The following is a 25,700-nucleotide window of genomic DNA, read 5'->3' on the forward strand; positions in this document are numbered from 1 at the left end:
AATTGGACGTTTTAATCAGTGGAAGGTAGTGCATTCCATAAAACTTGGGAGTTGGAGGGGAAAAAAAATCACCCCAAATCAGAACATTAAACCGCCTTATTTTTGTGTATTTATGCCGGTTTTCCTCCTAAATACGAAATGTTTTGTTTTGGTTTTTAACTTCTCTGTGGTTTTCCATGTTACAGATTAACATTGTTCTCATTTGGGTAAGGAAGAAACCAGGCCTCCTAAACTGAGAGACCCGCCCAGGATCATAAACCGAGTAAGGGGGTAGGTCCGTCCGGACCAGACCGGGGCTACTGGCTGGCTTGGTGTGGCACTGGCTGTGCGGCAGCCTGAGCGTTATCTAATTCTAATTCACCGGAAACCAACTCCAGTGGGCCTTCTCCAAACAGCATTTATGGAGCTTTTATCTCCGACACACAGATGGTGCTCTAGTGCCCCGCCCCAACGCTTTCCCGCTCGGCCTTTCGGTTTCTTCTAAGGCCCCTCCTCTCTTCCGTAAAGAGCAGAAGTGGAGCTGGCTCTCCTGGTTCTGGGTCCCCGGTCCCGGTTGTGCCCGGGGGTCCTGGGGCCAATCGGTAACAGCCGGCGGCATGATGTGGGCGCTTGCTCTCTTGCACCCCTTCCTGAGCCTCCTGCCGGAGACCCGCGCCCGTGAGTGGGGAACTGGGGGCGGCGGGCGGCGAGGGGTTGCAGGGGAAACCCAAACCGACGGAGAAGACTCCAAAATGGAACTTCAGAGCGTCTCTAAGCTCAAGGGGTGGCTTTCCAGAATCTTGGTGCAGGCTTACTATTGCGCAGACTCTGTCAAAGAAGGACATATAGTGCGAACAAAAAGAAAGCCTGCAGATCTCCGACCGAGGTCGGAAGTCTTGAGTTCCTGTCCTCCTGCTGTGCTCAAACTAGATGTTTTGTAAAAGCCACTTAGAAAAGAGAGGCTTGTTGAATACATAGAAGGGCAAAGCCATAGCCAGATCAAGTCTGGGGTCGATGGTGTCCAAGGTTTTAAATCATCTTTCTTTCTTTATAAAATATATAGATGTTCCACTGTACCAATACATTATGCACATTATAAAATATTTACAAAGACAGAAATCCAAAAAGATGAGATAAAATAAGATATTTTAAATACTGTTTTTTATTTATTAAAAGTATAAAAATATTTTTGCCCTTACAAAATTAATTATAATATTCAATTGAGAGCAATGTGACCGATTATGCTTAATTATTTTTGAAAATTATTCTTTAACAGTTTGTGATATAGTCATTTGTTGGTCTGGTTCTTTTTGTCCCTAATTCAAAAAATTTTTTTAAACTGAAGTACAGTCAATTACAATGTATCAATCTCTGGTGTACAGCACAGTGTCCCAGTAATGCATATACATACATATATTCATTTTCACATTTTTTTCATTAAAGATAATTACAAGATATTGAACATAGTTCCCTGTGCTATACAGAAGAAACCTTTTTTTAAATCTTTTTTTATATATAGTGGGTAACATTTGTAAATCTCAAACTCCCAAATTTATCCCCTCCCACCCCCTAAGTCTGCGAGTCTGTTTCTGTTTTGTAGATGAGTTTATAGGGTGCTTTTTTTTTTTTTTTAGATTCCACATATGAGTTATATCATGTGGTATTTTTTCTTCCTCTTTCTGACTTACTTCACTTAGAATGATGGTCTCTAAGTCCATCCATGTTGCTGCAAAGGCATTATTTTATTCTTTTTATGGCAGAGTAGTATTCCATTGTATAAATATACCACAACCTCTTTATCCAGTGTTGGTCTCTTTCTAAATTTAAGTTCATTTTGATCCTTGGTTAATGACAGTTAGAGCTGAAAAAGATAACACGTCCACACAGTCATCTTACATTCAAATGGAAGAAGTGCTTCACTGATACACTCGTTAAAATATGACTCATCCAAAAACAAAATCATGTTAGAAGCAGTTAGTAAAACTGAAAGTAAAGACTCATCGGGGAAAATCCCATCCGTTAACTATGAAAAGTTTCCCCCAATTCCCAGCTTCTGTTTTTACATTTTCCCTTGTGCAGACTGATGGCAACCATTGTCCCCAGCCTCGAGATCTCCTAGCACAGTTGGACAGTAGCTGTTGTTGAGTCTAGAGGTGCAGCAAGAAAGCCAGATGGGAGGCCAGGCTCATGGCTTTAATTGCTGAGCAAAATGTTTCCTGATAACTAATAAAACAAAGTCTTGACATTCATATCTGGCAGCATGAATGTGCTGCTGGTTTTCCCCGAGAAGTGAGGATGATACACAGACCACACTACACATTTTTTTTTAAAGTCTCACCTATTTATGAGCAAGAGAGAAAAAGAGATGGGTTCTAATTAAAGCCTCAGTTTTCTGACTTCTAACATGGAGTTTAAATATCTACTTCATACAGTTATTAAAATAATTAAAATAAAACAAGGAAATAAAAGACTATAGAGGAAATGCTCCAACACAAAGATAATTTTCAGGAAACAGAATTAATTTCTCTGCAAACCTAACTGGTCTGGTGAGGATAGTTAATGGGAGTTTGATGTGAACATTTCCATATTTGTACATTTTCTGCCTGCCTGAATGGATTAAGTTGCCCAGGATATGAAAGCCTTAGAGAGAATAGAGAAGAAAGAAGTTTGTATTTAGCATCTTTCTTTTGCTCTTGTTTTTTTTCTCCCTCACCACAGTCATTCCCTGGAATTCAGTGTCTCTAAACATCTAACGGCCTTGCTCCCAGCATAGCCCCCTTTTCAAGTGCAGCGCCATGTTTGGGGTGGGCAGAGAACAGACGGAGGGATCTCTGGTTTGCATATCCACTGCCTGGCTTCTCAGGAGGGACTTCTTGACTTGACTCAGCGGTTTAGATCTGGTGTGGTCAGAGTCACAGTTCACAGTGAGAGGGACTTGTTTATCAAAGGAGGATCCATGTCAAGGGTAGAAGTGGAGAGGGTCTTCTTAAAAAAGAAAAGCAATGCTGTTAAAAGCATGTAAGTGATATGAATAAGTAATTTACAGAAGAATAAATTCAGTTGGCCAATAAACATGAAATTATATTGTCTCTCTATAACAGAAATAAATTAAAACTATATTTCAGGGGAGAAGGTACTAGTGGTAGAGTGCAGGCTTAGCATGTATGAGGTTCTGGGTTCTATCCCCAGTACCTCCATAAAAAAAAAACCCCAAACCTACATGTATTTCAACTGCCATTTGCAGCAATATGAATGGACCTAGAAAATATTATGCTTAGTGAAATAAGACAGACAGAGAAGACAAATACTATATGACATCACTTACATGTGGAATCTAAAAAAATAACACAAATGAATGTATATACAAGACAGAAACAGACTCACAGACATAGAAATAAAATTTGAGATTACCAAAGAGGAGAGGGAAGCGGGGAAGGACAAATAAGGAGTATGAGATTAACAGATACTAACTACTATATATAAAGTAGATTAGCAGCAAGAATTTACTGTATAGCACAGGGAATTATAGCTATTGTCTTGTAATAACCTGTTACGGAATATAATCTGCAAAAATAGTGAATCACTGTGCTGTACACCTGAAACTAACACAATACTGTGAAGCAACTGTACCTAAAAAAAAAAAAAAATCACACTTTAATTCTGAAGAAAAGGCCCTCCCAAATTTTTGTTGACTTTTAAAATAATCTATTGAGTGAAATTTACTTACTAAATAATCTATTGAGTGAAGCCCAAACAAACAAACAAAAAACTGGATGTATTTCAGTCTCTCCTGTTGATATGGGTATGAGTTGATGACGTTTTTGTGAAGCACTTTGGTACTACCTGTTTGTTTGTATGTATGTATGTATGTATTTATTTATTTATTTATTTATTTATTTATTTATTAACAAAAATTTTTTATTGAGTTATAGTCATTTTACAATGTTTTGTCTGGTACTACCTGTTAATATTCAAACTATTCATAATCTTTGGTTCAACATTTCCACTTAAATTAGAAATTCCTAAAACACTTTCCGTAGTATACAGAGAAATAAGTACAAGAATACTTTTGAGGCATTATGTATATCAGTGAATTATTGGGAAAAAAGTACTGAAATAGTTAAATGAAATAAGCTATGTACCTACAGTGAAATAGCACACTTGTCATTGAAACAAAAATGTCTACCTATATGGCCATGAAAATATGTCCACATGGTAAATGAAAAATAAAAGTTATAGAACAATCTGAATTGGAAGAAACATTTATTTCAAACATCCCTTCCATCCATCTTTACTAATGTATGAATGGGGGGAAAAAGGGGAAATATAGAACAAATAGTTAACAATGATTCTCTCTTGAATATTATAATGGGGCATTTGTATTGTCTATATTTTATATCTGCTAGACATGCATTTATGTTCCTAGTACCTTTCTAAGGTACATGGATTGTACACTTCTCCCTTATATACATATTGTGTGTGTATATATATAATATATGTACTATATAAGTATATATTTGTGCTAAGTACTTGATCAATTTTTTTTATTTCCTCTCAAGGGCTTTTACCTTTTTTTTTTTTTACTGAATTATAGTCAATTTGCAATGTTGCATCAGTTTCTGTTGTGCAGCATAATGTTTCAGTCATACATATACATGCATATACTCCTTTTCATATTCATTTTCATTATAGGTTACTACAAGATATTGAACATAGTTCCCTGTGCTATACAGTAGAAACTTTTTTAACCTATTTTATATATAGTAGTTATTATCTGTAAATCTTGAACTCCCAGTTTATCCCTTCTCACCCCCTTTCCCCTCCAGTAGACATAAATTTGTTTTCTATGTGAGTCTGTTTCTGTTTTGTAAATAAGTTCAGTTGTGTCTTTTTTTTTTTTTAGGTGCCAGATATAAGTGTTATCATATGGTGTTTTTCTCTTTCTGGCTTACTTCACTTAGAATAACTATCTTCAGGTTCATCCATGTTGCTGAAAATGGCATTATTTTCTTTTTTATGGCCGAGTAGTATTCCATTGTATAAATATACCACTACTTCTCTATCCAGTTGTGATAGTCAATCTTATGTGTCAGCTAGGCTAGGTCATGGCATCTAGATAGTTGGTCAAACACCAGTTTAGATTTTGCTATGAAGTTATTTTTTAATTGAGATTAACATTTAAATCAGTAGACTTTGAATAAACTGGATTACCCCAGATGATAATGTGGGTGGACCTTGTCTAATCAGTTGAAGGCCTTAAGAGGAAGACTGAGGTCTCCTGAGGAAGAGGGAACTCTGCCTCCAGACTACCTTTGGGCACAGCTGCAACATTGAATCTTCCCCTAGATTTTAGACTTGCCAGCCCTCAAGAATTACATGAGCTAAAACCTCTTACTCTGTATATATGTAAATATATATGCATATATATTTGTATGAATGTACATAATATTTATGTATGTATACATATGTGTCCGTATAGATACTTATTTCTTCAAATTCTCTCAGTGCATACTCTGTGTGGGATTTGAATTCACTTATGAGATAGGTTGTAATTGTCCTTTCACTGTTTGATGTTGTGTGCCTTGTGTCTCCTATTGGACACACACACACATACTCATTCTTTAGATCCTCACTCAATAAATACTGGAACTTGCTCTGATCCACTGTCTCTTGTTCTTACCTCAGGATCACACTCTCTGCAGTATTTCTACTCGGCTATGTCCGAGCCAGTTCTAGGAAAACCTGCATTTACTGCTTTGGGCTTTGTGGACGACCAGCCCTTCATTCGCTATGACAGTAAGGAAATGAAGGCAGAATCTTGTGTTCAGTGGTTGACAGAAGAGCCAAGTTACTTTGATGATGAGACTAAGATCTTCAACAGTCGGATGAAGATTTTCCACTTAAATCTGAGGAATCTGCAGCAATATTACAACAAAACCATGGAGGATGGTCTGAACACAGCACTCCCACAAAAGCAAGCAGGTAGGTGCCTGGGAGAAGCAGGGGGAAGCAGTGCTCAGCACTTCACCCCAAGCCTCAGGGGTGAAAGACCCTCTTGACAAGAATTCCCATGGGTCAGGCTGCAGCAGGAGAATGTGTACAAGTTATCACTGGAGAAGGAAAGCTGGCCTAGTCTGGTCACAATGGTGTAGAGTCTGTTTGATATTAATTAATAATTAATACACAGATTAATTAAGTAGATTTAATAGGTCATGGATATATGCTTAGTATATGTCTTTTGGGTGCTGGAGGTGGGCAACCAGAAACATATAACCTGGTGTTTGTCTTCAAAGAGCTTACAACTAATATGGGAAGGTACTCATATGTCTGTGAAAACTTTACTGACCCTTTGATGCATACCCAGCGATGTCAAAGACAAGAACCTCCTTAAATACCAAGTGAGAAGCAGAGAAATAGTTGACTGTGGTTTCTAGGCGAGACACCCCAGTGGTGAGAGTTTCATGAATGAGGTGGAACTTTATATAGACCCTGATGGAGGCGTGTGACTTAGGTCTACAAAGAAAATAAAAGGTGTTGTAAGTGGTAGGAAATTAGGGTGCAGCAAGGTATGGGGTGGGGTTCAGCAGCGTGAGTTCAGGGGATAGACTGAAGTTTAATCATTTCTAGGTAATGGCTCTTGAGAGTTTAGCCCTGTTGAAACAAGCCTGTAAAGGGCCTTGAAGGCCAAAATCAGTGAGAGGTACAGTTGAAGCTGAACACTGAGGTTGCTCAGCTTTTGCCCGTTGATCTTTCTAGGAGCATGATTTTGACAAGGGTTTGCTGGATAGTATGTTACAGGCACCGATGTAGTCCCTGCCTTCTAAGGGCTCACAGCATAAGAGAGTGATGATACACAATTAAGTTTGGTAGAGTGTGTAAGTGTCGGACTAGGAGCTTGAGCTGGGAGACTGTGGGAACCAAGGGGAGGGTGTGGTAAGTCCAGGCTGGAGTGATCTCCGGGTTAGTCATATTTGACTTTGAAATTCACATGAGAAAATTTTCAGAAGTTTGAGCTTTTGATGTTGTTTGCATCCTCTAGTACCTCATGGTTTAGTCTGTTGGGCTGCCATAACAAAACACCAGACACTGCATGGTTTAAGCAACAGAAGTTTCTTTTCTGACAGTTCTAGAGGCTGGTAAGTCCAAGATTAAGGTTCAGCAGGGTCACTTCCTGGTGAGGGCTCCCTTCCTGGCTTGCAGTCAGCCACATTCTCGCTTTCCTTGGTAAGTGCACATGGAGTAAGTGAGATCTCCCTTTCTCCCTAATCCCTGTTGGATTGGGGCTCCACTCTCGTGACCTCATTTAACCTTAATTACCTCCTAAAATCTCCAAATATAGTTACATTGAAGATTAGGGCTTCAACATCTGAATATTGGAGGGATAGAATTCAGCCCATAGCACTCAGGGAAAACTGCACTCAGCACTTTGTGCCCTCTTGCATTAATGCTGTGTAGTGTGATTCTGTTTTCAGGAACTTGCGCTTAGAATCTGAGACTCTGAGCACAGAAGAGACCTGTAAGTTCATAATCTAAGCCTCCATTTACTCAAGATAAATGTAGATCTGTGGAGGTTGAATAACTGGCCCAAATTACACAGTTCATGGCAAAGCCCAAATCTGTAAGTCCCCATCCAAGGCTTTTTTAATACTTAGAACTAACCATAGACCATTCCCCACTGCAGAGCTGATAGCAAGTTAAAGACATCGGTATCAGGACAAAGCTAGTTTGTCTACAGAGTGTGACTGTCCTCTAAGGAGAAGAGAAAAAATGGGAAGGGTTAGTGGAGGGAGCTGGAACCATGGATGGGAGAGGCCTTGAAGGCCCGCTCTGCCTAACTGACACTGTTTGATCCTTGGTGTGAGCAGGTCCCCACACCCTCCAGTTCGCCTACGGCTGTGAGCTCCATGAGGACGGCAGGACCACAGGGCACTGGCAGTATGGCTATGATGGTGACGACTACCTGAGGCTGGATATGGACTCTCTGCAATACACCGCAGCCACATTCATTGCTCAATACACCAAACAAAAATGGGAGGCCAGTGGGAACTTCATAGAGAGAGACAAGAACTACTTGGAGAAGGAGTGTGTCCTGTGGCTGAGGAGATACTTGAAATTTGGAGGGGAGAGCTTGAACCGCACTGGTAATGACCTCCCGCAGCCCACCCACTCAGCCCTCCCCCATCCCCAGCTTGGGCCAATTCTCTCTCCAGAGTGTGGGTGAGGGGGCCTACCCCAGAAACTGTCCTAGCACAGCGGGGTAACATATTTATGTGGGGTGGGCGGGGCCAATGTGCTGATGGTGACGTCCCTACAAGCCAGAGGTATGGATTTGGAAGCTTCCCATCTTGTGTCTCCCGGGCAGTGCCATCGGACCCACCCATTCTTTTTTTCTTTTTTTAAAGAGACTTTTATTTGTTTTGTTGTTGTTTGGTTGGTTGGGATTTTTTGGGGGGAGGACGAGTAATTAGATTTATTTATTTATTTTAAATGGAGGTACTGGGGATTGAACCCAGGACCTTGTTCATGCTAAACACACATTCTACCCCTGATCTATACCCACCCTCCACCCATTCTTATTAGGCTAGGAAACTGCTCTCAGGAAGGCATAGAGCTACTTCATAGAATCTTGGCGATTTTTTACACTTTTGGCACTTTCTTACTAGATACACTCCTGTGTGTGTCTAGAAACACTGACCAGTGGCTTGATAAAAGGGTGGAGCATGTTTGAAGAGGCTCTTATTTTGGAGAAGAATGTTAGACTGAGTTCTCACACCCCTGTCTGGAACCTGGCTTGACTTAGCTTAGTGTGGATCCCTCTACCCTTGATAGGAGACAGTTCCTGCCTCCTCCTGGTTAGCAGTCACACCATCAGGGGATATGGGTGTCTTGGTCTTTGGAGTTGATGCCCCTCAGCAAGCCCTTGTGTGAGCCCTCCCTGCTTTGTCTACCACAGAGCCTCCCAGGACACACATGACCCACCACCCCATCTCTGACCGTGAGGCCACCCTGAGGTGCTGGGCCCTGGGCTTCTACCCTGCGGAGATCTCACTGACCTGGCAGCGTGATGGGGAGGACCAGGCCCAGGACACGGAGCTCGTGGAGACCAGGCCTGCAGGGGATGGGACGTTCCAGAAGTGGGCGGCCTTGGTGGTGCCTCCTGGAGAGGAGCAGAGATACACATGCCACGTGCAGCATGAGGGACTTCAGGAGCCCCTCACCCTGAGATGGGGTGAGGGGGGGAGACGGGGGTGGAGCTTCTTCTCAGGTAAAGCAGAAGCCCTTCTGGAGACCTTCAGCAAGGCCAGGACCCAAGCCTGAGGTCAGGGCTCCTTCCCTTCTCTTTGCAGATCCGCCTCCTCGGCCCATCATGGGCATCATTTTTGGCCTGGTTCTCTTCGTGGTCATTGGAGCTGTGGTGGCGAGAGTTGTGATCCGGAGGAAGAGGTGCTCAGGTAGGGAAGGTGGGGGGGATCTGAGTTTTCTTGTCTCACTTAGTGGGGTTTCAAGCCCAGGTAGAAATTTGCCTGCCTCGTTACTGGGAAGCACCACCTAGTGCATATGCTTACAAGTCTGGGGCCTTTTGCTTGCACTTACTCTTTGTAAGGCACATGTGAAAATGCAATATCAACACAGTGGATCTGATGATGGGGATGTGATCTTCAGCAGTCAAAGGTCAGGGAAAGTCACTAATGAGGACAGACCTCCAGGGGGTGGTTGGTCCAGTCCCTGCACATCTGCTTTCTTCATGTTTCTGGATCCTGCCCTGGGTTTGCAGTCACGGCTCTGGAGACTTCCCTGGGGTCCAAGACCAGGGGGTTTCTTTACGGCCTCATGACCTGCTTTCTCCCTGGCTTCTTAAAGGAGACTATCTTTCCATAAGAAAAAGAAAGATCTACGCTCAGGCTGTAAGTATTGAACAGGAGTGGAGGCAGAGGGTGAGCCCTGAAATCCTTGGGATAGTGCAGATGGGAGCCTCTGGGGAAGCTCACCCACCCAGTGAGTCCGTCTTTAGCCACATCTCCTCTAGGCTCTGGCCAGGTCCTGTTTTTTTTCTCCCCCAGGCAGTGACAATGCTCTCGGCTCTGATGGTCTCTCACTGATCCTAAAAGTGAGACCCTAAATGGCCCAAAGTGGGAGAGAGGTCAAGGCAGAGGGGACACACTATGTTATGGCGATTCTTTTTTTTTTTTTTTTAAATATGGAACGCTTCACGAATTTGCGTGTCATCCTTGCGCAGGGGCCATGCTAATCTTCTCTGTATCGTTCCAATTTTAGTATATGTGCTGCCGAAGCGAGCACTATGGCGATTCTTTGAGTAGGACATTTTGAGCACATGACAGGCTGTTTAGAATTGACCCCTTACTGTGATTGACCTGAATTTGTCCATGATTATTTTATTTCACAGTCAGAAAGAATGGTTTGTGTGGGACTGAATGATGCAAGATTTGTTCATGCCCTACCTCCCTCCTTTGTGACTTCAGATCTCCAACTTCTCTTTCTGCAACTGGTATCTAAGTATCTGTGTTCCCATTAGCATAATGTGAGGAGGTGGGGAGACTGCCCATCCCTGCCCCCAAAGATCCTTCACCACTCTGACCTGTGTTCTCATCCCTGATCCACTTTCCTATTCCAGCAGAGGCAGAGCAGGGCCATCTCCATCCCTGTCTTAGCCTCTTGTTGCAGTGAATTGCAGCTTCTTACTCCTTACTGAAAATAGGAATCTAGATATGAATTTGATTTTTGTAATTCTTGCCATGAGGTGGGGTTGGTGGGTTAATTAAAGGAGAGGAAGATTCTTAAATTTTGCAAGAAATGAATGGAAGCCCTGAGAACCTTCCAGAATTTGTGTGTTTGCTGTGCTGAGTCTGTTGCAGGTGGGACAGGAGCTGTGAGGAGCCGAGTGTGTACGGGGCCTGTGCTCAGTAAGTGCTTATTGCCTCGTGGGCTTTGATGTGGTCACCACTCGGCTGGGTCATCTTTGCTGTTCCTTTGTCCTTGTACCTTCAGCAGAACCTTGTTCCACTAGGACCTGTGATCACAGGGGCTCAGACATCACCTGGACCTTGTCTTGTGTCTGAGGCTGAGCACAAAGTGAGGGCTTTGTGCGTCCAGGTCAGTCAGGGCTCAGGACGGTCTGGCCCTCAGCCCTCATCTCTTGGGTGTTTTTTTTTTTTTTAACCTTATTTCTGTAGAGAATTATGTCTCTTCTTGTTCTTGTGCATGAGGTCTAGTCTCATTTTCCTCTGGGTGTCCCCTGTCTCTGACAGGAGCAGGAGTGATTTTGCCTATCATTGTCCCTACGAGGCCCAGGGGGTCCTTGCTCACTGAGGTGTCTGTGGTCTGGAAGAATGAATTTTATGACTCATCCATCTCTTGCCATCCTTCCAAGGCTATTTCCTGGGTTGTTCTCTCATCTTTTCCCCAACTTTTCTTTAAGGAAGCAGATCCAGAATTAGGAGAGAGGAGGGATCTGATAGTTTCTCATCTTAGAGAAACTCCTCTTATCTTCTCTTCTCACTTACTCCCTCTCCCTGCCTTTAGCTAATCCTAGTGCTGGCTCCAGTCCAGACTCATAGATTTATAAAGCCGAGTCTAATTTAGATTACAGTGGATTGGAACATAGGACCCATAGGTCAAGGACCATTGTTTTCTCGAGAGGGAAATGAATTTGTGTGCTGCGGTGTGTCTGAGGAGTGGTGCGGGAGGAAGGAGGTGGAGGGAGGGAGGGGAGAGCTATGCTTGTGGGAAAAGCAAAGGAGCATTGATGTCAATGAGGATAGATGTGCTGTAGCTGCCACAGAGCAACACGTGGCCTTAGGCTACAGTAAGAAAGATACTTCCTGTAGAATACAGAGGTGCTGTCCACTCATCCTTCATTCACCCACTGTATATGTTGTGTGTCAGATACATGACACACTGTTTTTGCATTTAAGGGGCCTCAGAAAACTAAAGCCAGGCAAAAGTTGTCGGCCTGTAGAGCATGTTCTGGTGAGAAGGAGCCAAGTGTACACCATAAGCATAGTAATAAGTTAGAAGGTGATAAACGTGTTGAGAAAGGTGTCCTAAGTCTCAGTCCATGGGGACAGGGAAGATGGCTGTTTTACTAGGATGGTCAGTGTGGGCCTCATTGAGGTGACCTTTGAGCAAAGATGGGAAAGACATGATGGAACTGTCCACAAGGATGTCCGGAGCAAGTTCTTTCCAGGCAGGAGACCCTCCAGGGCACATGTACTAGGACAGGACTGTGTGTGTTCAAGGAAGAGCAAGGAGGCTGGTATGGTTGGAGCAGAGAATAATTCGGATGAGATCTAATGTCCATCCAGATCATGTGGGCTTTGAGAATATTGGATAGGTTTTGACTTTTCTCAGAGGAAGATATAGCACTCCAAGACAGTTCTGAAAGAAGAGAGACCTGGTGTGACTTCTCTTTAGGTTTTAGAGGGGTGGGGGGGTAATTAGGTTTGTTTGTTTGTTTGTTTATTTTAATGGAGGTACTGGGGATTGAGCCTGGGAACTCGTGCATTCTCAGCACTGAGCTATACCCTCCCTATAACTTCTCTTTAGATGCAACTGTCTGTTTGCTGTGCTGAGTATAGAATCGAGAAGTAAAGGGTGAGGAACGCAGTAGAGGAAACTTTAGGAAACGGTATGGTATCCAGGCTGGAAAGGCTGGTGCTTGTCTGGGTGTGATCAGGGAAAGTAACAGGCAGTAATTGGAGCTGGATCTGTTTAAAGATGGGCTTAACAGCATTCCCTAATGGATTAAATATGGGGTATGAGAAAGAGGAATCAAGGGGGACATCAGCACTTCCGGACTGTGCAAGCAGAAATATGGAGCGCCATCAGTGGAAACAGGGAAGACCCTGGAAGGAGCGTATTTGAGGAAGCCACATTATGGGCATTCAATTTAGGAAATGCTGAATCTGGCTATCTATGAGAAATGTAAGTGAGGTTGTCAGATGGACATACATGTCTGGAGTTTGGAGAGAGAGATTTTGGAAGTGACACCATATAAATGCTACTTGAAGCCTGAACACAGGTGAGGTCACCAGGGGAGTGATGAATAGAGAAGAGGAAGGAACAAGGACTGAACCCAGGACCGCCCCACCCCTGCCCCCAGTGCTATGCAATTCTGTCAGATCACACACTGAGCAGACTGCACAGTTCTGACACCGCACCTAGACGGCACATAGACCAGGAAGTCCCATACTTACCTGTGCACAGGAATTACCTGGACATCTCATTAAGATCCAGTGGTCTGGAAAAGAGCCTGAGATTCTGAATTTATAACAAATTGGTGCTGATGCTGCTGGTCTTCTGATCACACATTTAGTAGCAAGAATATAGACCAGGATTCCCACATGGCTGTGCATCAGCCTCACAGGTACAGCTTGTGAAATAAGCAATTCTTGGGTTCAGTGCCCAACATTCTGAGATGGTGGGTCTGGGGAGAGGCCTGAGTATTTTGCAACAATCCCAGCAAGCAACCCTGGGGCTCAGCCAGATTGGGAACCATTGAAGTCAGTGATCAGAGATCACTCAGGTGGAGGAGGAGTCTTAAATCCACAATTAAATGTTGTTTTTTCCTGTGAAGAAAAGGCAAGGCATCCATGTTGTTTTCTCTACCCTGGGGTTTGTAGCCAGGTCGGACTGAGGAAGTGGTTCTCAGCTCGGCATAAAGAACATCTCTGAATCCGTGCTCTCTGAAACTATTCCCTACATTGACTTCTCACTCACTTCTTGGTGTAATTTTTGGAATCCAAATTTTTCTAGCTGAAATACATATCTGTGTATTTTTATATAGATAAATAAATAATTGGGGGCTCATTTTATTTCAGGGAATTTGTGAAGTGATACGGCTAAGAACAAAATCAACAATACCAATCTAAATGGGCTTCTTCCATATAGTATATATTGCTCTGCTGTTCACACGGTTGGCACTGCTGATGCTGGACACTGGAGCCTGCGGGTAGGACTGTCATCACTGTTGCTCTTGGCAAGTGGATATTGCTACACTCACACCATCTTTGCTAAATGCTTGTGCTTTGGGAAACTGAGTTTTCCTCTTTTAAGGCAGGATGCCATCTCTGCCCCCTATCAAGACTCTATGGAGAGAGAAACAAGATGGTGGAGTAGAAGGACGTTTGTAGCTCACCCTCTCCCACAAATACACCAAAACTCACCTCTACGGATCCACTCAGCCAACCAGAGCACCTGCCGAACTCCAAAAGAACATCGCCCTCTTAGAAAGACAAAGACACCAAAAATCTGGTAGGAGAAAAGGAAAAAAGAAAGAAAAAAAAGCAAAACAGTACGGGACCAATCCCGCGGGGAGGGAGCGGCAAAGGAGGACTGGCACTCGTTCACTGGGTCTCCCCTCTCCAACAGAGAGGCCACTGGGAAGGAGGGGGAGCCTCCAAGGCTCAGATCTGCCCTGAGCACCCCTTGACTGACAGAACTGAGTTAAATGAGCACAGAGGGTCCCTGCGACACCCAGCCCAAGACGTGAGCAGACAGCTGGGGGCCGGAATAGGCCACTGGAGCCAGGCGGAGGATGGGGGCGGTTGCACTGAGGCAGCCCCGGGGGACCGCAGGGGGCTGCGCGCCATGGCTGGGAGGGGTTACTGAGCAGAACAACCTCAGTCCTCCATAAATTGCGAAAAAAGCAAAGCAACACAGCTGGTGTGCCCCAAAGGGAGGGGCGCCGTAGCCTTTGTCTCCTCAGACCCACGGCACCATTACTGGCACATCTCTCGAGAAGAGAGGCGGGGGCGCAGCCACAGCCGCCACCTCCTGCTGTGTGCAGCTCCCGGGCAGGGAAGGAGCCGGGACCTGAATCCGCACCTGGGGCTCTGCAACCTCCTAGGCAGGACTGAGACTTGTTTACAGCCCAGCCCGAGGCAGATAGGATCTTTCTGCCCTGGCACCTCAGAGAACTTGCGCCAAGACAAACAAGGAGCTGAGATTTGGTACAGAGCAGGGGCGGGCCGTTCTGCGGTCTTCCCCGAGCCCGCCTTTGTGGCTCCAACCCAAGGCGGAGCGGGCAGCTGCACAGAGCAGCGGAGTGACCGGCGCCAGGAGAGGGCGGGCGGCCACTCGCCTTTCTGGCAGGAACGCAGCACCTGACCACGGTGCTAGGAGGGGGCGCGATCCACCCACCTGCCTTTCCCCGAGTGCAGCATCTGACTGCGCCATCAGGAGGGGGAGTGACCCTCCCACCCACCGGGTAAGAGCTCAGTTTCTGACCCAGTGTTAGGAGGGGGCGCCGTCTGCTAGCTGACAGCCACTGGGAGCAGCACAGACGAGGGCGCCAACAGAGGGCCTCTGGAAACAGCAAGCTGAGTTCGTGAAACAGGGTGAAGACACAAAGTGCACACCATCTCCAGGAGAACTAGATAACTGATACTCCTTAAGCCACAGTGCCAGAGAGATATGAGCAATATGAAGAAGCAGAGGAACCACTCCCAATTAAAAGATCAAGAGAAATCCCCTGAAAACACGATCAAGGAAATAGACATTGATGGCCTACTAGATCAAGAATTCAAAAAAGGAGTGATCAAAGTACTGAAGAAACTAAAAGAAATAGTGTTTAGAGATATAAAATATGTCAAAAATGAAATAGAAGCTATAAAGAAGAACCAAGTAGAATTAGTAAACTCATTTGCTGAGATGAGAGCTGACCTAAAGGCTGTACAAAGCAGGCTAGATAATGCAGAGGAACGAATAAGTGACCTAGAAGACAGGACAATAGAAAGCAGCCAGTCAGAACAGCCAAGAGAAAAACAAATAAAAAAAATAAAAACAACATAAGGGACCTATGGGATAATATAAAGCATGCCAATCTATGCATAATAGGGGTCCCAGAAGGGGAAGAAATTTGAAGAAGTCATGACTGAAAACTTCCCAAACCTAAAGGAATCAGATATCCAAGTACAGGAGGCTCAGAGGGTCCCAAACAGGAAGAACCCAAACAGACCCACACCAAGACATATCATAATCAAGATGGCCAGAGTCAAGGATAAAGAAAGGATCCTAAAGGCAGCAAGAGAAAAACAAAGAGTGAGTTACAAGGGAACCCCCATAAGACTCTTAGCTGATTTCTCTACACAAACACTACAGGCCAGAAGGGAGTGGCAAGATATATTCAAAGTCCTGAATGAAAAAAAGATGCAGCCTAGGATACTCTATCCAGCAAGGCTATCCTTTAGGATAGAAGGAGAGATAAAGAACTTCACAGACAAGCAAAAACTGAAAGAGTTTAGCAACACTAAACCCATGCTAAAAGAAATATTGACAGGTCTAATCTAAATAGAAAAGAAGCAGGATGCTACAAAAATGAGAAACTCATAACTGGAAAGGAGATAACTGCCATGAATTACAAAAAGAATAAACACAAAATTGTAAAAGAAGACATCTAAATCATCAAGAGTGGGAGAGGGAAGCAAGGAAAGCCACTGTGGAAAACAGTATGGAGATTTCTCAAAAGACTACGAATAGACTGGCCATATGACCCAGGAATCCCGCTCCTGGGCATATATCCAGAAGGAACCCTACTTCAAAATGACACCTGCACCCCAGTATTCATAGCAGCACTATTTACAATAGCCAAGACATGGAAGCAGCCTAGATGTCCATCAACAGATGACTGAATAAAGAAGATGTATATTTATACGATGGAATACCATTCAGCCACAAAAACGAAAACATAAAGCCATTTGCAGCAACATGGATGTTCCTGGAGAATGTCATTCTGAGTGAAGTGAGCCAGAGAGAGAAAGAAAAATACCTTGTGAGATCGCTCATATGAGGAATCTAAAACAAAACAAAACAAATACAAAACAGAAACAGACTCATAGACATAGAGTACAAGCTTGGGGTTGCCAGAGGGGTGGGGGGTGGGAAGGGGAAGACTGGGATTTTAAAATGCAGAGTAGATAAACAAGATTATACTGTATAGCACAGGGAAATATATGCAGGATCTTGTGGTAGCTCACAGCGAAAAAAAAATGTGACAACGAATATATGTATGTTCATGTATAGCTGAAAAATTGTGCTCTACACTGGAATTTGACACAACATTGTAAAATGATATAACTCAATAAAAAATGTTAAAAAATAAGACTCTATGACATTACAATTGATACCACAGAAATATAAAGGAGCACAGGAATCTACTATGAACTGTTATATGCCAAACAAACAGGATAAACTAGAAGAAATGGATACATTTCTAGAAATATACAACCTACGAAGACTAAATCATGAAGAAATAGAAAATCTGAACATAACAACCAGTAAGTAGATTTGATCAATAATCAAAACACATGGGAAAGCTGGACAGCTACAAGTAAGTCAATGAAATTAGAGCACCCTCTTACACCATACACAAAAATAAACTCAAAATTGCTTAAAGACCTGAATATAAGACATGATGCCATAAAATTCCTAGGAGAGAATACAAGCAAAACATTCTTGGACATTAATCATAGCAATGTTTTCTTAGATCAGTCTCCCAACACTGAAGAAATAAAAGCAAAAATTAACAAATGGGACCTAATCAAACTTAAAAGCTTTTGCACAGCAAAGGAAACCATCAATAAAATGAAAAGACAGCCTGTGGAATGGGAGAGAATATTTGCAAATGATGTGACCAACAAAGGATTAATTTCCAAAATATATAAACAGCTCATACAACTCAATATCATAAAAACAACCCAATCAAAATATGGGCAGAAGACCTAAATAGGCATTTCTCCAAAGAAGACATACGGATGGCCAACAAGCACATGAGAAGATGCTCAACATTACTAATTATTAGAGAAATGCAAATCAAAACCACAATGAGGTGTCATCTCGCATTGGTCAGAATGGCCATCATCAGAAAGTTATAAATAATAGATCCTGGAGAGGATGTGGAGAGAAGGAAACTCGTGTACACTGTTGGTGGGCATGTAAATTGGTGAAGCTACTATGGAAAACAGTATGGAGGTTCCTTTAAAACTAAAAATAGAACTACCATATGATCCAGTAGTTCCACCCCTGTAGGCCCCCGCCTGAAGGCTCTAGAGAATAAGCCATGGGCTAAACTGATAAACAAGCTGTGAGGAATGTCATGTATCCAGTATGGACGGCTGGATAGCCAATGACGGGTAAGATCCTCAGAGGAGGACAGCCTAAGACAGGCATAGCTGGCTGGATAAGAGATGGCCTACTTAATGAAGTTTTGTGACAAACTTTGAAACAATCTGTCCTTGATCATGTAACATCCTATGCTAACTGCAGGACCTTGGGGACCTAAATAGCTTAAGATTATTAACATAGTCATAACTTAGATGATATGTGAGGCATCGTGCATGTCCTATATAAACCCTTTCCCAAGAATCAATAAACAGAGAACTGCTTTGCTTCTCTCCACACAGTGTTCATGTGTGTATGATATCGCGCCACTGACACACCCCTGAGATATATTCAGAAAAAAATGAAGGGACTAATTCTAAAAGATACATGAACCCCAGTGTTCACAGCAGCACTATTTACAATAGCCAAGACAAGGACAATTGGTTTAAGAAGATGTGCTATGTTTATACAATGGACTATTACTCAGCCATAAGAAGAAAGAAATACTGCCATTTGAAGCAACAGGGATGGATCACAGTAAGTGAAGTAAGTCAGACAGAGAAAGACAAATATTATATATCACTTATGTGTGGATCTAAAAAATAATACAAATGAATCTATATACAAAACAGAAACAGACTCACAGACATAGAAAACAAACTTATGGTTACTAAAGGGGAGGGGAATAAATTAGGACATCCGATAAGAACAGAAAATTATAGACAAATATCCCTGATTAATTAGATGCAAAAATTCTCAACAAAATGTTAGTGATTTTTCTAGTCAGGATGGAGGAGTCCTAGGCCCACGAGCTGGCCTCTCCTCACGACTACAAGAAAACCACAATTGATTGCTAAACAACTGTCAGGAAAAAAAAAAAACAAACTGGAACCTAGCGAAAAAGATCCTCTTCAAATGGAAACATAAAGAGGGAACCTCAGCAGGACGGTAAGAGGGGCATGCTCGCAATATCACTGGCCGCCATCCCCCTCGGGTGGGTGACCCACAAGCTGAAGGATAATCAAGTCGCAGAGGCCCTCCCACAGGAGTTAGAGTTGAGTCCCATGTCAGGCTCCCCAGCCCGGGGTTCCGGCATCGGGAGAAGGAGACTCCAGAACATCTGGTTTTGAAGGCCAGTGGGGTTTAACAACATAATCAACTTGCCACCAAGTGGCTGGTTGCCCTCCCCGAGGTACCACACTGGAGTTGATTTATTGCTGGAAGATCAGATGTTCACTTGTGGCTGTAACTTTATCAGCCTTGGTGAAAGGGAGCCCATACTGTTAGACCTATGCCTCTCTATGACCGTGGATGCTCCTTTCATAGCTTGTCATGGAAGCACTGGGGTGGCCAAGGACAGAGGCTGACTAATGCCTACTGGCTGTCATCCTGTGCACTTGATTGGTTAGTGTCTCTTGCATAGTGGATACTTTTTGATGGGCATTAACATGTGATAACAATTATCCTAACACTTTGTGTCTACCATACGCCTCTTCCAGATATTCTTGTCCCTATCTTCCAATCTTGCTCCTTCAGGTCCCTCCCAGGCCCTCCCTGTTAAGCTAGTCACTGCCTGAGTTTGTGCATATTCTTACCTTAGGCTACTTTTGTCTCTACAAAAAGTGGGTGAGTAGGAGCACCGCCTGACGTTCTGACCATTGGAAGGAAGGTCCCTCAGCACTGTCTCTGATCGTCCCTGAGTGGGGCTATGGTGCAGCATGACAATAGTCCATTTTTGGCTCATACCAACATAGAGCTACCAGATTTGTGAACCAAGCTCAGGTTTTCCCCTCTTACATCAGCTGGTCATAGGAACTCCCCATTAGGTCATATGTGGGAATTGAGGAAAAGATAAAGGCACGACAGTGGTAGGTGACATGAGGATCTGAGTCATTTGTTTATGCAACTAAATTGAGTTAATACCTTTTAGGAGGGGAGGGTGTAGCTCAGTGGTAGAGTGCATGCTTAGCATGCACGGGGTCCTGGGTTCAAACCCTAGTACCCCCACTAAAAATAAATAAATAAACCTAAGTACTTCCTTCCGATGGAAAAAAAAAGAAAAGATACCTTTTAGGTATTCAGTAGTCTTATACCATTTACCAGAAACTGTATAAATCTGCTCTATTAAATATATCACATTCAGCATATCTACTGCAATTAGGCTAATTTGAGTTAAATTTCTAGTAGTACACTATTGCCTACCGTGATTCATCCAATTTTTGCAAGAACCAGACTGGCAAATTAACTCAATATGTTGAGATCACCCTCCACCCCTGCATTCTTTATGTAGTTGAAGTGATATTAATTGCTTTCATTACCCTTGATGTTTTTTAAAATTAATTAATTAATTTTTAAATTGTTACTTACTTTGAGAGGGGAGAGGTAATTCATTTTTTAAAAATTTTATTTTATTGGAGTTACTGGGGATTGAACTCAGGACCTTGTGCATGCTAAGCATGCACTCTACCACTGACCTATATCTGCCCCCCCACCCAATATTGTTTTAACTTTCTACCCTGTCTGAGGTTAGAAGGCTATTTCATGGGCTTCCACTTGGCCTATTTTACTACAGACTTTTACTCCCCAGGTCAGAGAAATAATGTGAGGATTCTGGTTAAACACATCCATTCCAATTACGTATTTGGAAACTGAGGAAATGATCACTAAGTGCATGTGTGGACCCAGAGAACCCACTGAGATATGGGTGGACCTGAGATAGGACACAAATTATTTCTTGGCTCCTATATGCCTCTCCTCTGATGGGAGTCCATGATGGTGCTTTGGTCTCCCACTAATTAGTATCTAATTGGACCCTGTGTCTAATAGATCTAGCAAAGATCTGGGTATTTTCTTCCTTCACTGTATGAATAAGTGGCCATTGATTCCTTCCTTCGGGGGATTACTACTTACACACTTGCCATAGTGTTGCAGGAAACTTCAACAGGGGACATGGACACTCCCTTAATTAATGGATCCTGGGTCTAAAGTCTGGCTCAGGTCTGGAAACTGGTCAGGGAATCAGAACTTTCTAGTGGAGCCATTAATCTCAGTTCTTCATCTATCAGTTAAAATGTTAAGCAACACTTTTGTAGGCTGCCCATCTATCTTGCCCCTACGAGTACAATGGCCTATTACCTATTTCCATAAACTCCTTGCAATCAGAACTGTCTGGCTTAAATTCTTACATTGCTGGCTATTTTGGCTAATTCTGCACACTTTGCTTCTACCTTGCTGTCACCTGTCCTCTGGCTTTCTGGGATCCTAATATCCCCATTGATGCTCAGGAGCCAGGTTCTGGAATCTCCTCGAGTCAGCCCTAGCTTACCAAGTACAGACACAATGAGGTTGATATGGCACTTACTTGCTCATTGCTTATTGCCTGATAAACAGAGTATCCCTCGGCTTCTTCCAAGCAAAATAGTCACCTTGTGTGTTTTCCGGTTTTTAGAGTAGATTCAGACTGGCATGCCGACTTCTCTGAGCCTTTTGATCTCTTTATGATCACCATGGCAGTTCTGGCATCTTTACTTCATTAAATGTGAGCCATCACTTTTGTTAGAACAGTTTATTGAGATATAACTCACATATAATATTCAATCATTTAAACTCAATGTTTTTTTTTTTATTACATTCACAGAGCTGTGCAATAATCACCATATCAATTTTAGAACATTCTCATCACTCCAGAAACATTTTTGGGGAACATTTCCACCACCACATATCCATTATTTCTAGGCAGTCACCCCCATTTCCCTCCAACATTCCCTGAACCCTGGACAACCACTACTTTCTGTCTCTATAGATTTACTTATTATGGACCCTTCAAATAAATGGAATAATACAGTGTATGGTCTTTTGTAATTGATTGCTTTCACACAGCAAAATATTTTAAAATAAAAGTTCATCCCCATTGTAGCATGAATCTGTACTTCATTCCTTTCCATGGCCGAATAATATTGCATGGTGTGGATATATCACCTTTTATTTATTCATTCACCTGTTCATGGACATTTGGGCCATTTCTATTTTTTGGCTATTATAGGTAATCTTGCTTGAACATATGTTACACATCTAATAATACATAATCTAATATGAAGTAATAATGATTACTTCATATAATTTTGGAAAGTTTCTATTTTAATGTCTTCAAGGTCACTGATCTTGTCTTCTGCACTATCAAACCTACCATTACACATCCAACACAATCTACTGATCTACCAATACACATGCAGTACATTTTTCTTGGACATTTTCATCTTTAGAAGTTTGTGGTCTTTTATTTCATGTCTCTTAGATAAAACTTTTTGAACATAAGGAATACATTTATGTTAACTTTTACTGTCATTGCTAATTCTGACATCTGTGTGTGTCTGTTCTGGGTTAGACTGATTGCTTTTCTCTGCCTTACAAGTTGTATTATCTTGTATACCTGGTTATTTTTAATTTGATATCAGAGATTATGATTTTGCCAGGTTAGAAGGCAGATACATTTGCATTCCATAAATTTTTTTCAGCTTTTATTTCTAGGACAAATGAAGTTACTGAAAAACAGACTGATCTTTCTGGGCCTTACTTTTAATATTTGCTAGGTAAAACTGAAAAGTACTTAGTCCAGGGATAATTATTCCCAAATACAGACAAAAGATCCTTCTGAATATTCTATCCAATGCCCAGCAAATTATGAAGCTTTCCAGACTGGCTGGGAACGGGGACTATTCCTAGTCCTGTGGAACACTGTGTACTGTCTCTGTTTTCCTTCTGGATTATTCTTCCCCCTGTCCTTGGATAGTTTCCTTACATGCATGCACTGATGAGCTAAAGACTTGAGGGGAACTCTCTGCAGACTCGCAGTGCTTTTTGTGTTCAGCGTTCCTCTCCTCGAGCCTTCATTTTGCATATTCTGGCAGGCCTGGCCTCCACAGTTCACGGCTCTGTCCTCTTAACTCAGTGAGATGACTGGGCCGTTAGAGCTCCCCCTTCCCCCCACCGTGTCCTGGAAACACTCTCCAGGAAGGAAGCTGGACAATTGCAGGCCTCACTGCTTTTGTTTCCCTTCTCTTAGAAGTCACAATTCTTGTGGTGCCTGATGTCCAAGGTCTGAACACCGTGGTTTTATACATTTATCTGAATTCGTGGTTGTTTAAGTCAGGAGAGTAAATCTGATCCTCGCTACTCCATCACGGCATTTTCAGGCTCGTCACTTTTCTGTTTATACAAAATAGTCCAGGTTGTTTTATTTTCTATGTTTCATAACTACACTGTTGAAGTTTTAGGAGCCTCTTTGTACTACCTACTGTTCCTTGTGGTTCTCAATCATATTGTCTCTTGCCCACTTGTATTTACACATCTCTTGCTCCAAGCTGCTCCTTTAACGTGTGCAATTATTTTTGTAAATTCTTTGACACATAGGTTAAATGTCAAACAAATAAGTTAGCAACAAATGTGAACAAAAATGAGAATGTGGAATAAGAAATGGAATAAAAATTAAAATCTACCAGCTTGGCAAAGATGTAAGTGAATGATGAGGATCTTGCCAGTATAGGGAAAATATACTGGTTATAAAGCTTGATAGGATTGAAAACTGGAATCAAAATTTCTTTTTTCTTCTCTTCTTACCAACTTTATTAATTTGTGTTTACTCTTACAATATTATAGGGTTACAAAGTAAACAATAAAGAGAATATTTAATTTAATAATTGAATATTAGATTCCCTAGACATGGTCTAAATATTGATTCTGAAAGATTATATAAGATTATTTTTAAGTGTGCCAAGCACAAAGCTGACTTTTTTTAAAATTTTATTTTTTATTGAAGTGTAGTTGACTTACAATGTTAGTTTCAGGTGTATAGCAAAGTGATTCAGTTATACACAGACATACATAATATATATATATATATTCAGATTCTTTTCCATTATAGCTTGTTACAAGAAATTGAATATAGTTCCTTGCGCTATACAGTAGGTCCTTGTTGTTTATCTATTTTATATGTGGTAGTGTGTATCTGTTAATCCCAAATTCCTAATTTATCCCTCCACCTGCCTTTCCTCTTTGGTGACCATAGTTTGCTTTTTATGTACAAAGCTGACGTTCTTAACCACTCAAAGGAAGCTGTCTAAAGTCCAGAGTCTTTTGTTCATCACTATCCTGAGGTATAGAAATTTTAGGAAAAATAATAGGATTAATGACTATATTAAATTTTAATAAGCAGGCTTTCTTTCAGCTTTGAAATAAAGCTAAGTAGTATAGAATTTCTAAAGGGCACTTTTGCAAATCATCTCAACAATTTAAATGTGTGCTTATATTTTGATGCAGAAATAACTAAATCCTTAAAGAATTTATACTAAGATAATCACACATGTTCTGAAAAATATGTGTTCAAGGATGTTTCCTGAATTGTGATTTATATAAGCAAGGTAGTGTAACTTATCTAAATGCTGTTATCAATATAATGATGGTATCTGTGAATAGAGGAACACTTAATATGTCTGGCATATATCTGGAGAAAACTCTAATTTGAAAAGATACATGCACCCCAATGTTCATAGCAGCACTATTTACCATAGCTAAGATACGGAAGCAGCCTAAATGTCCATCAACAGATGACTGAATAAAGAAGTTGTAGCATATGTATACAACAGACTACTATTCAGCTATAAGAATAATGCTTTATGCCTCAAAATGGATGGACTTGGAGATTGTAATACTAAGTGAAGTAAGCCAGAAAAAGAAACAAAAATACCATGTGATATCACTTATACGTGGAATCTAAAAAAAGAAAAAAAGAAGACACTAATGAACTTACCTACAAAACAGAAACAGACTCACATAGAAAACAAACTTCTGGTTACCAGAGGGGAAAGGGAAGGAGGGATAAATTGGGTGTTTGGGATTTGCAGATACTAACTACTATATATAAAATAGATGAACAACAAGGTCCTACTGTATAGCACAGGGAACTATATTCAATACCTTGTAATAGCCTATAGTGAAAAATAATGTGAAAAGGAGTATGTATGTGTATATATATATATATATATATATATATATATATATATATATATATATATATATGTATGGTATTCGCTGTATACCAGAAACGAATACAACATTGTAAATCAACTATACTTCAATTAAAAAAATACACAAAGAATTCCCAAAACTCAAAGACAATAAAACACCCATTAAAAAATGGGCAAAAGACCTTAGCAGACACCTTACAAAGAAAATATGCAGATGTGGCAAACAAGCATATGAAAAAAGCTCCACAACTTAAGTCGTCAGGGAAACGTGAATTAAAACAATGAGATACCACTCAATACTTAATTAGAATGGCCAAAATTCAGAAAACTGACAACATCAAATGCTGGTGAGGATGTGGACCACAGGAATTCTTACTCATTGCTGGTGGGAATGCAAAATGGTATAGCTTCTTTGGAGATATTTTGGTGGTTTGTTACAAAACCTGCCATACGATCCAGCAATCGCCCTCCTTGGTACTCGCCAAAGGAGTTGAAAACCCAGGTCCACACAAAAGCCTGCACACAGATGTTTATAGCAGCTTTATTAAAAACTGCCAGAATCTGGAAGCAATCAAGATGTCC

At 41.8% G+C, this 25,700-nt stretch overlaps 1 protein-coding gene and 1 non-coding gene across 3 annotated transcripts; one reads left to right on the forward strand and one right to left on the reverse strand.

Moving 5' to 3' along the window:
• Nucleotides 1-525: 525 nt before the first annotated feature.
• Nucleotides 526-18,393, forward strand: LOC102543520 (HLA class I histocompatibility antigen, alpha chain G-like). Of its 2 annotated transcripts, none has more exons than XM_072945446.1 (6): nucleotides 526-657; nucleotides 5,665-5,961; nucleotides 7,845-8,120; nucleotides 8,933-9,244; nucleotides 9,327-9,431; nucleotides 13,818-18,393. In XM_072945446.1, the coding sequence occupies exons 1-6, from the start codon at nucleotides 597-599 to the stop codon at nucleotides 13,826-13,828; spliced, it is 1,062 nt and encodes a 353-aa protein (XP_072801547.1). In that variant the 5' UTR covers nucleotides 526-596; the 3' UTR covers nucleotides 13,829-18,393. The 2 variants fall into 2 exon arrangements, with proteins under 2 accessions (XP_072801547.1, XP_072801548.1); XM_072945447.1 differs by having other exon boundaries at nucleotides 9,327-9,423.
• On the reverse strand, nucleotides 10,172-10,278 carry LOC140687878 (U6 spliceosomal RNA). The gene has a single exon (XR_012062531.1). It is a non-coding gene; the product is annotated as a U6 spliceosomal RNA (small nuclear RNA).
• Nucleotides 18,394-25,700: the final 7,307 nt, after the last annotated feature.

This window comes from Vicugna pacos, chromosome 20, assembly GCF_048564905.1.
Source record: "Vicugna pacos chromosome 20, VicPac4, whole genome shotgun sequence".
Taxonomy (NCBI): Eukaryota; Metazoa; Chordata; class Mammalia; order Artiodactyla; family Camelidae; genus Vicugna; species Vicugna pacos.